General features: G+C 33.2%; 1 protein-coding gene across 1 annotated transcript in view; it reads left to right on the forward strand.

The window, feature by feature from the left end:
* The window catches only part of VWDE (von Willebrand factor D and EGF domains), a 77,869-nt gene that overhangs the window by 33,486 nt on the left and 31,061 nt on the right, over positions 1–13,322 (forward strand). The window contains exons 8-13 of the mRNA XM_015447689.4: positions 2,022–2,239; positions 2,480–2,553; positions 3,973–4,243; positions 6,403–6,611; positions 6,756–7,720; positions 9,834–9,970. Coding sequence (XP_015303175.3) covers positions 2,022–2,239; positions 2,480–2,553; positions 3,973–4,243; positions 6,403–6,611; positions 6,756–7,720; positions 9,834–9,970 — 1,874 coding nt within the window. The remainder of the gene's footprint in view (positions 1–2,021; positions 2,240–2,479; positions 2,554–3,972; positions 4,244–6,402; positions 6,612–6,755; positions 7,721–9,833; positions 9,971–13,322) is intronic.

Raw genomic sequence — 13,322 nt, forward strand, 5'->3', positions numbered from 1 at the left:
AATTGTATGGATGCTGTGATACATGGCCACATATGTGTCGACGGGTAGAGTGAGGAAATCCTCCCACATAACAAGATAGAATATGTGAGGACAAACCATGCATAGCCGTGATTGGCTTGACTATGTTCTTTTTCCCACTGAGCCTCTGATGTAGAGATCAAAGCAAGTTGCAGATACATAAATTAAAATGTAACCTTTAAGAGACATTACAATTTCATCGGTATACCACATACATTTTCACCATAGAACATACATTGTCTTTAGTAAATATACCAAACACAAGGTATCTATAGACCTTCATGTCTATATTATAAATAATTAAATCAGAGAAACAAGAGGATTAAAAAAAGCCAGGAGAGAGAGAGAGAATCATTTGGAATGATGCACTCAAGAAAAGAGATGGCTAAAGAGATAGAGGAATTAAGAGAGGTCATCTTAGGATTGTTGACAGTAAACAGGCTCAGATAATACCCACCTACTCACTCAGGTTTCAGAAGCACCACGAGCAACACTATATTTTTAATTACAGCCCAGACATATTAAATTATACCCTCTCTCTTGGACTATTTGACACAATTCTACTTCAAGTTAGCTCTGCAAAGCATATTATGCAAATATTACTACAGTTTATGGAGAGAACAGAAAGAGGATGATGTTAATTGATGTTTTCCAAAATCATGTCAGTCAAAGATTTCCTTCAGTTACAGGTGTACTTTAAAATATATTTTCATGCTTTCAATTCTTTCAACAAGGCATGCATTGCTAAAATAATATAATAATAGCCTAAAAATATTTCTACATTTTAGAAGTTTGCGTGCCTGTTCTTTTTCTCTGAGAATTAAAAATGGCTTTTGTTTTCTGAAGAAAAAATTCTGGATTTCATTCTGGATACTCCTCATTTTGTCCTCTTTAAGTACAGTAGCATTAAATCTTTACTTTAACAGGGAACCAGTTGGTGTCTGAGTGTATTTCTAAACAGACTATGCTGCTATTCACAGGCTTAAAGAGAACAACCCCTCATGTGTTGACTTGGGGAATTGATGTTATGGGCTATATCTAAGCTAGAATTATTCTGTATTCACCTTAGAGAGTTGGTTAAGAGTTTGAATGTTTCTGTTATTTTGTATGTGCATGGGGAAAGTATATATTTCTAAAAAATAGTTCAGTGTGCTTATATCTGATTAACATATTTCATACCTTAAAAATCTGTATGGAAGAAAAGAAGATAGAACATTTTTTAACAACTTTTTTCCTTTTTGATTCTTAGGAGGACTTTGGAATCATTAATTGGATATGATAGTATAATTCCTCTTTGGCCAATTTTGGGGGCAAATCTGTTCTTTTTGTTTAGTTATACAAATTCCTGCAGTTCTTTTCTCTTTTTTTGCTACAATTTCCTTTCCAAATTATCTTTTATTCTTTATTATCGAAGTGAGGGAGCATCTCAAGCTTGTGAATATATTGGGACATTTGGGAGGTGAAAGAAGACAGCTTGTTATCATTATGAGATCATCTTCATTTGTTTTGATTTTTCTATTTTTTGAGATGATAAGCCCCTTATCAATAATTAAAAGCCATTGCTACTATTCAACAATGGATGGAACATGAACACATATGCTAAGAAATATTGCAGAAGTATCTGGGCCCAAGGTGCAAATCTTAGACAGAAAAAATCATATTAGTATATATAATATTGTAATATATGTAATATGTAAAAGAATAAATGTTATTTATTCTTTTCGAATTTCCTTCAGTTGCATACAGGTTTATAACCTAATTGAAAATCGTAATATGTATTTATGTGTACATATGTATACATTATAGTTGATTAATTCTTTGTAAAAATCAGGTAGGTTCAATAGCTTTGACTTAATTTAGACAAAATTTGGAATATGCTTTAAGAAAGAGAAAATAATTTGAGAATAATCTTTCAATTCAGTGCTTCATGTTAATTAATTTATTACATGCTTTGGTTAGTATATTCTCTTGGAAATTTTTAAACCTATTTTTTCATTATATAGGTAGAGAGCACCTAGGCTTAAATTTGGCACTGTCTTCCTGTCATGTGGACCTTCACCAGACATCTTCCTGTGCTAATGGAACCTGTAGCCACACTTTTGTGTACTACACTGCTGTCACAGATTTTTCTCGAGATGGAGATAGAGTTACAAACATTGTAGTGCAACCAATAGTTAATGAGGATTTCCTGTGGAACAACTACATTCCAGACAGCATTCAGGTTTACAAATTACAAAACTATTATTGTAATTGAAGCTTTAAGAAGAAATGTGCATTTTATCATTATGTCTCATAAACTTTTTATGTAAAACATTTTTTGGTAAATTAGTTTTTAAATGATTCAATTTTAATAATTTTGATAAAAACAATACTTAAAAATTTGTTGAGATTGCTAAGCAATTTTATGTATCACTAAGTATAATTAATGATAATATTTACCAAAAATATCTTTGCTTTTAAGATCAAAGTAAAGGATGTCCCAACTGCTTACTGCTATTCATTTACTGACCCACATATAATTACATTTGATGGCAGGTAATTTCCTGAAAGTTTCTTCTTTTAGTAGTTTTGTTTGCTTTGATTTTGTTGTTTTATTTTAAACAGCATATTGTTTTATAATTTTTTAGTTCTAGTCACTGAAATTAGACAGAAAGGCATTACTGACTTGTTTCAAAATACTAGTTTATGTAGATTTTTTTGCCTTAAAATCTAATTCTTAGTAAAAAATATCCATTATTTGCAAGGCTGAACTTGTAAATATTATTACAAACGCAGAGAATCTTTTTTGCTAGACGCTTTTTAAATTTTTAATAATGATTAAATTATTTGCTCTAAAGATGTTTAGAACATTTCCATATGATATTAAAACAATGTTTAAGTTTAGGCAAAATGATTAAACATATTAGAATTATTTTTAAAACTAATTACTCCTAAGCCTTGACAAGAATATTCACGAAAAAAAACTACTATAACTATTATAGATACCTGGATATTTGCCTCTGGAATTTAAAGTAAAATGGGAAAAAGAATAAAAAGTAATCTAAACTATTTTGTTATTAATATCTGCATAGAAAGATTTAAACTCAGTTATATTCTTCTGGGAGATTCATAATTCTGAGATGTCTGTAAGGAAAATGATAAGAATGTCTTAGTGTTGCATCAACATTTTTTTCAAGATGTGGTTTGCCTAAAAAAGTGTAATATGATCATTGTCAGTAAAATTGTTCAATATGTAGAAACTGTTTTATAAAAAAATTGTACTCCAATGGTGTCAACAGGTGTTAAGAACCTGAAGGAACTGATCTCATAGGCAAAAATCCTTTATGGCTATAAGTAAAGGCTTAGACATTTTAGTGGAAAAACTTCAAGAAAGCGTAGTAGTGATGAATTTATTCTGACAATTCAACAAGATTAATTATGCGACAAGTAGGTGAAAAGCCAAGTTCTAAGGACTGGGAGTATTGAACAAAACGAACATTCTCTATCCTCATGGAGCTGGCCTTTGCAAAGGTGAAGAGAGATAGAAACACATTTAATAAGTAAAATACGAAGTGTGTCTGAGGAAGATACTTGCTGTGAAGAAAACTAAATTGGGTGGAAAGGGAAGGCTGAAAAGAGGGGTTGCAATTTATATTACAATAGAGTAGTTATGAAAAGCCATTTGGTGAGGGTGACATTTAACAAGTATTCAAAGATAAGGGAGATAGTCACGTGGGTACATATATGGCGAGAAGACCATTGAGCCAGCCTGCCCTGCTCAAGGACAGCAGCTTGACTGGAGTGGTGAAAGGGAAGAAAGGAGTAGTGGGAGAGATTGAGGCATTTACAGCTACTTTGTTTCCTTCAGTGCACACAACAAAATGCTCATGATACATAAAGCTATTGCAAATCAATAACATACTACTGTGATATTTTACACGATTTTTTAATGCAATTGCCTTTTGTTAATGATAGGGTATATGATAATTTCAAGACTGGAACATTTGTGCTTTATAAGAGTATGTCACGTGATTTTGAAGTCCATGTACGTCAGTGGGACTGCGGAAGTCTTCACTATCCAGTGTCATGTAATTGTGGGTTTGTTGCCCATGAAGGAGGTGATATAGTCACTTTTGATATGTGCAGTGGTCAGCTACGTGAATCACAACCATATTTATTTGTAAAAAGCCAAGATGTAACCAGGAATATCAAGATAAGTGAATCTTACTTAGGAAGAAAAGTCACAGTATGTATGATTCTTTAACATTAAAAGTATTTTTCCTTTCTCTCCTTTCAGATAAACATCTCTATTAAATTAGGAGCTATCATTTTTCAACATTAGTTTGTTTAACAAAATAGCATTTATATTAACCATCATCTTAGAGGGAATACTTTTTTTTTCACTTACCACACACAAATACACACAACATAGTTAAAACCATGTAAAATTTAAACTGCCATATTTAAGATTTTAGTATGACAACTTGGTGGATTATTTAATAAAATTATTTTTGACAATGTGTAATAAGTAGTATATTAGACAGAGATGACAGACATAATTAAGAATGAATATTTAGGAATAATTAACCAGTTTTTGAAATGAATATTGTGTGGTACTACCTAAGGAATGGGCTGGTAGATAAGTGTAATAGAACATGAAGTCAGGAAACAAACCTAAGCTTATATATTCACTAATATTTTTAATTCTTTTTCCTTTACTCCTGGCAAGCTAATACTTTTTTAAAGATTATACTTCATATCTGTGAGTAAACTATTTGTATTTTCAGGTCATAGCCACCTTCCACTCATCTTTCAAACAAGTAATTCCAAGTCAGTGAAATTTAAATTTAAATAAAAGCATTAAAAATTTAAGTTTATGTTTGTATAATATTTACTGAAGTGAAAAATCATTTTTGAAAATACATTATGTATTTGAATTCCATCACTGAAAACCAAAATGCAAATCAAAAATTGGGAAAATATTTGCTACATATAAAACATAGGTCAGATAGAAAAAACTCATGCATCACTAATGTATAATCCGCATTCTGATTAAAATGAGCAAATAATATAAAAAACCTTTTCACAAAAGAAATAAAACTGATATGTTCAAAAGTACAAAAACCAATAAAAATACGAAAAATTTAACCTTATTAGTAGTCAAATAGATGAATAAATAAATAAAGATTGAACATCTCTCATACAATATCAAGAAGAGTAGAGATAGTACATTTAGTAACAGTCTTTCCAGGGAACAGATATATCATATATAACCTGCACCTATGTGTGCTATTTTGCCAAGAAATTTTACTCCTGGAAATTTATTGTAAAATAATAGTTAAGGATGTGCATACCCCCAGTGATGTTTATTGTATCTTTCCTTATAAGAGGAAAAAGTTATGGTTAAGTAGTGATCAATAAACAGGTTTAACTAAAACTCTAAATATAGTGATGTCATATAGTAGAACACTTTGTAGTCATGAAAATGATGGAGTAGGTGAGTGGGTTTATTGACAGGCAAAGATATGCCCAAAATATAAAAGAGGCTTTTGAAGAATTTGCATCAAAATCTTAATTTTAGCTACCTTAAGTTGGTTTGGAATGTAAAATTTGTTTGTTTTTTAAATAATTTAATGTAACTAGCACAGACCATTTTTGTAAAAAGAGAAAAAAGAGCTATTTTTAAATTTTAAGAAAATTAAAAGGGGAAAAACAACCAGAAGAGCAAACACAGTGGTGTATCTTCAGTGATTTTAGAAGAGAGAGCTTCTCCACGTATACAGTACATCAAAGTGGCCAGTCTGGAAGAGGTGATATTCCTGTGATGGGAGAGGTGGTTCACAGTTAGATTTCACAGGCTACTAGGGTCATTCAGCAAACTCTCCTTGCTCAGATTGCCAACTTCAAGCTACCTTCTAGTTATAATTTAGCTTCTGATTCTGTTTGTCTACTGGCAGCTAGAGAATGCTAATTAGCTGTAGGAACATGTAGTCCTCTAAAATTATATTCATCTGTGTAAATTAATTACTTGTCAATCTAATTCTGTGTTAAATAATTATTATCAGAAACATTACTTGGTAAACATCTTCCTCAATATCTGTAATGTATTAATTATATAAATTATCTCATTTTAGTTTAAATTATTTAAAGAAAGAAGTTGCAAGCAATATATTTCAATAAAAAGATCAGTATGGTCCTCAAATTTCAGGTCAGCAATATGCAAAAACTCCTATTTTGGCTTAGAATGTTAAGAGGAAAGTTGTAGTTAAGAAAATCAGTATTTTATTCTCTTTTTATATTGAGGGAATAACTATTTCTTACTTTTTAAATAATAGATTTTTCTTAATCCGGATTGAATATTGCTCAATATCTTTTATTTCTGTATTGTTTATTTCTGTTTTTCAGATCTGGTTTGCTTCTGGGGCTTTCATCCGTGCTGATGTTGGTGAATGGGGCATGAGTCTAACGATCAGAGCCCCTGGTGTAGATTACAGAAACACTCTGGGACTTTGTGGAACCTTTGATGAAAATCCAGAGAATGATTTCCATGACAAAAATGGGATCCAAATTGATCAAAATTTTAACAATTATGTTGCTTTTATTAATGAATGGAGGTAAGACACTATTTTTCCACTTGCGATTGTATTAATATTAGACTTAAAACGGGTGGTGGCTCAACATTCTGCTTTTTTGCAACACATATTAGGAAAAAATGTCTATGTAGAAATTACTATTCTTTCCTATTTTCCATCTGGAAGGATTTTACCAGGAAAAAGCATGTTTGACACACTGCCAATTTCTTTGACGTCACCTGGAAAGCCATCCTATTGTAGCTGTTCAGTGGACACTGCAGCGTATCCGTCTTCCAATGATCTGGGCAGTGTTTCTCAATCAGAAATTGTCTCGGGTTGCAAAGACCTCAGTCATGTCAGCTTACCTTCTTTGATACCAGAACTAGATGTCACTTCTGAATATATTAATTCAGGCACTCTTGTCAGAGAGATAAACAAGCATACATCTCAAGAAGAATATAATCTAAATTTCTTTCCACAAGAAAACAACCACATAAACCTGACTAAACTAGGCTTAAATGTACAAAAACATCCTGGAAATGAGAAAGAAGATGCACTAAAATATTTGGACACTAAGAAATATACACAAGGCCAGGAAAGCCCCAGCCAAGAAATGAGGTACAATCGACAAAACAGACGGAAACGGCAAAACTTTTATGAGTTCCTTCCTTTGTTTGCTTTCCCGAGTCTCAGCCAAACGGATCTGGAGGAACTTACTTATTTTTTCCCAGAGGACCACACTGAGGATGTACAGCAAGAGTTTGTCCCCTCTTGGCCCACACCCTCTGGCCTCACCGAGTACAGCACCTTGACGGTCTGTCAGCAGACTCTAGCCAACTCCAGCATAGGAAGGCTCTGTCTTGCTTTTCTCGGCAAGAGAATAGACAGTGTTATAGATATGTGTGTGAAGGATGTTCTGTTAAAAGATGATCTTAGCTGGGCAGAAGCAGGTGTGGCCCTTTTAGAAAATGAATGTGAAAGGAGGATTGTGGAGGAGGGGAAATATAACACAGAAGAGTATGGAACGTCAATTGAAGACATTCTCTTAGTATTAAAATGTCCCAATTTATGCAGCGGCAATGGGCAGTGTATGGAATGGGGGTGTGCATGTTCCCCAAGCTTTACTTCCTATGATTGCAGTGATTCCTATGGTAAGTAAATACTCTCAAAGTTTGATACTGCATATGATATTTCATTATAAAAATGTATTTGATCTTTATTTCACCCTCAGTATCCTAACAGTGTTTATTCAGATTTTATAGAGAAAACCTCCAAATCATATTAATTAATACACTACTAATTTTCTAACAGCATCTCATCTTATTTGGAGTAAAAGCCAAAGTAACTTATAACAGCCTAGAAGGCACAGTGTGATCTGGCACTCAGTGTCTCTCTAAACTCATTCCCTACTACTGTCACCCTGTCGTTCCACTCCAGCCCCTTTGGTCTCTAAGCTGTCCCTTGAAAATGCCAAGTTCATTTAACCTCAGGGCCTTTACACACAAGTGGGCCCTCTACCTTATAGAGAATCATTATTTTCCCAGAACTCAGATTTAGTATTTTTAAAGCACTGTGTTTATATTGTTTTGCTAATTATACTAATTTGCTTAAAACTATTTTTTTCTCTAACGCATCTATCTATACAGTACAAACTATTTTGTCTTAATATTTTAGACAAAGAAACTAAAAAAACTAATATTTTAGACAAAGCTTTGTTTCCTTTAATAAGTAAACCAGTAACTCCTGATTTCCCTCCCATTATTACCATCTTGCTCTTTTCCACCTACGGCCTTTTCCTTCTTAATAAATGCAAACGTCATTCCTATTTGCTCACATTAAAAACTTGCAGGCATTTTTGCCTGTCCTTTTCCTTCATGCCTCAGGTTTAATTCATTAGCAGCAAATCCAGCTCCAGCTTCAAAGCATTTCATTCCTTTCCCTGCTACAACCATAGTCCAAGCCACCATTATTTCCTCCTCGGATTATCATGGATTCTCTCAAAACTAATTTTCTGTACAGCAGCAACTAAAGTGACCCCACTGAAATGTGAGTGAGATCATATTGCTCCTGTGTTTATATAGCCCGAATGGCTCTCCATCTCCTTCAGAGTAAAGTCCACAATCCCTCCCATGGCGTAGAAGACCCTAGGTAGTCTGAGGTTCCTCTCTCACTGAATTCATCTAGCATTCCTCCCCCAGCTCACTGCTCTTCAGCCACACTGGCAGCTTTGCTGCTCCTCAAAGGAGCCAGGCCTGCTCCCACCTCAGGGTCTTTGCACTCACTGCTCCCTCTCACCGGAGGATTCTCCCACCACAGATCTTTATGATTTACGTTCTTTACTTCTCTGTTCAAATGTCATATTATCAAAAAATCCTCTGTGGTCATTCAAAACAGACTTGTTTTTCTTACATAATTTCATGGTCTTAATCTCCCTTAATATAGTTAATATAATTATTTTTCTATATTCCTGAAAACAATTATGTAATATAATTTATATTTATCTTTTTATTAGTTTTTTTTTATCCTCCCATCTCCATCTAGAATGTAAATTACATGAAGGCAGAAACTTTTGTTTTGTTCATTACTACATCCCCAGTACCTAGAATAATAACAGATAGATAAAAATTACTAAACATTTGTTGAATTTGTGAAAGTATGGACTGAAGTAACCCAAGCTTTAAAAAAAAATTTCATCAAGATTTTTAGGGTTCTGAATACACATGATTTTCTACCCTACCGCTAGTAGAGTTGCATTCACTTAGGTTTTCCCAGTACATAGGCAAAGGGTTTAATAACTTTTACGCACTGCATTTATCCGTTTTGACAACCAGATGTTGCTGATACAGATGACATTTTGAAATTTTAATACATTGCATTACTAACTACTATATTTTATTACGGAAGTATTTTTTTCTATAACCCAGCTATGTGGCACAAGCCAAAATGGCAAAACCAAAATGTGCTTTATTATAGTGGTAATTTCTTAATATTTGTCCTTAATTGATATAAAATAATATTAAACATTAGTGAAACCTGTGTTTTTAGGACTGGTAGTGTCTGTAATATTATTATTGGTTTAATGGTAGATACCTCTTCTAATACCAGATTACTCTTAATATTTAATGGCTTAATTAGTGTTGTAAGTAGCATTTTAGGTATACTTTAAAACATTATTTTCCATATGCTTTTAATTTGGGGCTTGGAAATATTTTTTTTTCTGAAATTAAAGAAATTATGTAGCATTTGTTATATTTTTTTCCAAAGACAAAGCTCCTGAAATTACAGAGCTTGGGAATGCTGGATTCTGTGATGTTCGAAAATCTAATTGTATGATGGTGAGAGTTTTTGGCAAAGGCTTCAAAGAATTACCTTCAATTAAATGTGAAGTTACTAAGCTACAGGTATGTTAATTATAGAGTTGAGAAACAATAGAGTGTATGAGATACTCAGATTAATATTATCTTGGATTAATTTGGTCTATCAATTAGCAACAAAAATCCAAATGATGTTACATCTAGAGAGCTTAACAGGAAAATGATTAAGTTACATAATGTTGACGCTTCTTTGTTAACTTTATTAAAATATCTTATAAACATTTTATTGAAGTATCAGCTCACTATTTTCACTGATATTAAAAAGCTAAAAGAATAATCAGGCTTGATTTATGTAAGCCTCTGTATTTCTTGACATGTAAAAACATAAAGAAGAGACATTGTTTTTAGCCAAGACGTCTTGCATAAACTGGATATGAACGTTTCCCTTTTACAAACCAAAAAATGAGGACTAATTGCATTTATTCTTTATATTTTCCTTACTACGGATTTTAGACAGAAAATACCCACCTCTAAAAAATTAGTATTTATCTTTCTGAAGGCCACAGAAACAGACATGATCAGTATGAACATTAGTATATCAAATTATACCTTATTTTCGATTATTTAAATGGTCTTCCTTGTCTTTGTTCAAATGGAAATTTTATTTTAAGGATAATTCTATGAATTTCAAAAGTATATGTGGATAAGCTGAAAACTTAAGACAGCAAAACATATTATAGCATTCTTCTTACTTTTTCTCTAAATTGATGAAGCCAAATGTGACTCTGAGATTGAGAATTTACAGGAGGTAATAGGTTTGTATGTGTCTTTATCAAGTAATTAAACACAAGTATGCTAACTTCAGGATTTTATGGGTAGAGCCTTTCTAAATAAGCCATGAAATATTTTAATCCCAATGAAGTAATAAGACAACATAGAAAGGTACATGTCAGTAATTTTAATATCACTTAAGTGACTAGACATTATATTAGTCTTGGCAAAATAAATCATATGACATCACATGAAGATTAAGTGATTTGCCAGGAAAGAATTTTGTAGATTTATATTCTCTTGGAAAGCACATTTCGTACTTACCTTCAGATGCATTGTTTGTTGTGATTTACTCTCATACTACCTCCCACTTCCTCCGAACTTCTATAATACAGAGTAAAAACTGGAATCCTCTAACACACTATACACAACTGTATTAGTCTATTTTCACAGTGCTATAAAGATACTACCTGAGACTGGGTAATTTATAAAGAAAACAGGTTTAATTGGCTCACAGTTCCACATGGCTGGAAAGACCCCAGGAAACATAAAATCATGGCAGAAGGCAGAGGCATGCACCTTCTTCACAAGGCGGCAGGTGAGAGGGAGTTAAGAGGGAAGCTGCCACTTTTAAACCATCAAGATCTCATGAGAATTTCCTTACTCTCACGAGAGCAGCATGGGAGAAACTGCCCTCATGATCCAGTCAACTCCCACTATGTCCCTCCCTCGATCCTTGGGGATTACAATTCGAGATGAGATTTAGATGGAGACACAGAGCCAAACTGAATCAAGAACTACGGAAAGAAACATGTTCACTTGCCCAAACTAAAATTAGAATGCATATCTGCCTATTTCACATTATGCTGAAGTTAAGTCTGTCTCTCCTAGCCCCAGTCTTGCCCAGTGCTGGGTTTTAAAGGCTTTTCTAACCTTTCATTCATACCTCCAGTCAAGCCTGTTTAATGTGCCACTATTTTAGGATCCCCAACCCTACCAACATGGGCCCTGCTCAAAGCCTTGCATTCACTTTGTATGGAATGTGCTTGCGCTGCCACTAAGCTAATGTCTTCTCCCAGCTCCCCTGTTACATGTTCAGTCAACATGAATCGATTCCTGCTCACTTTTTAAGTTCAAATTTCAGTTCCCTTTGAAGATTGGGTTCCTCTTGAAAATCTAGCATTTTGGAAATTAGGTCATGCAAAATCCTTAATGACTTCCCATTTTATGAAGTAATTTTTAAAAACTTTTATTTTGGAATAACTTAAGACTCACAGAAAAATTGTAAAAATAATGCAGTTTCCAATAATTCTTCACCCAGTTTCTCCTAAAGTTAATATCTTATATATAAACCATATCCGTAAAACAATTGTTCAAACCAGAAAGTTCACCTCGACACAATACTATTAATGAATTTACAGACCTTGTTCAGATTCTGCCAGTCGTCCCACTAATAATGGTCCTTTTTCTGATTCAGGATCCAATCTAAGATTTTGTATTGCTTTTTGTCATGTTTCTTCAGTCTCTTTCATATTGTGACAGTGCTGCATCTTTCTTTATCTTTTGCACACTTGGTTCTTTTGAATATTGTGACCGTGCTCCATCTTTCTTCATCTTTTGCACACTTGGTTCTTTCGAAGAGCACTGGCCATTTATTTTGTGGAATGTTCCTTTTTTATGGTTAGACTGAAGTCATGCCATGTTGTACAATTCTTAGTGCATCCTTTCATGATGTGATGTATCTAATCACGGGCAATGTAGATTTTGATCACTTACTTAAGGGGCTTTTTGCTATGTGTCTTAACTGTAAGCTTCCTGTTTTTCCCATTGTAACTAATAAACGTGTTGTGGGGAGACACTTTTAGATTATGGAAATATATGATAGCTCCTCAAACTTCCTTTTTCCTAATTTTAGCATCCAACTGTAATTTTTGCTTGTAGCAATTATTACTGTGGTATTTACCAGTGGTGATTTTCTATTTCCATCATTTCTTCTACACATATTATTTGGAATTCTACTGAAAAGAAGAGCTGTTCCTTGTTTCCAACTTATTTATTCATTTATTTACTCATGCCAGTATAGACTAATGGAAACTTATTTCATGAATTATAACTCAATGCTATCATTCTTTATTTGACTGTTTTAATTATTCCAGCTTTGACCATTGGGAGCTATTACAGATTGATTCTCATGTCCTTTTAACTTGCTCCCATAATTTTTTGAACAATTTATCATGTTCTGGCATCATATGATATTCCAGACTCATATTTTTCCTACCCAAACTCTATAATCAACCATTTCTCTAAAGACTGTAGTTCCATTTATCAAAGAGGGTCATTTAAAATCCAAGACTTGGGTGCAAGGTGTGCTTCTTGTTACAGGGTAGTTATTGCTTCTTGGCCCTTTTAAAGGATATAGTTAGAAAATCTATGTATGGACACTTATACACACACGTAACTACCTATCTATCTGTTTATCTATTTGTCTATCATCTCTATGAGTTGATACTGATACTCCTGATTTCAATGCAGTGCCATAAGGTTCATTCTAGCGTTCTCCTTTCTTTATTTGTAACTCTTTTCTTTACAAGTGAAAACTGGCTCTCATCATCCACAATATATTTACCCGGTTTCTTAATCTAAGTGTATATGTAAGTCATTTTCAGAA

The sequence above is a fragment of the Macaca fascicularis genome, chromosome 3 (genome assembly GCF_037993035.2).
Source record: "Macaca fascicularis isolate 582-1 chromosome 3, T2T-MFA8v1.1".
NCBI lineage: Eukaryota > Metazoa > Chordata > Mammalia > Primates > Cercopithecidae > Macaca > Macaca fascicularis.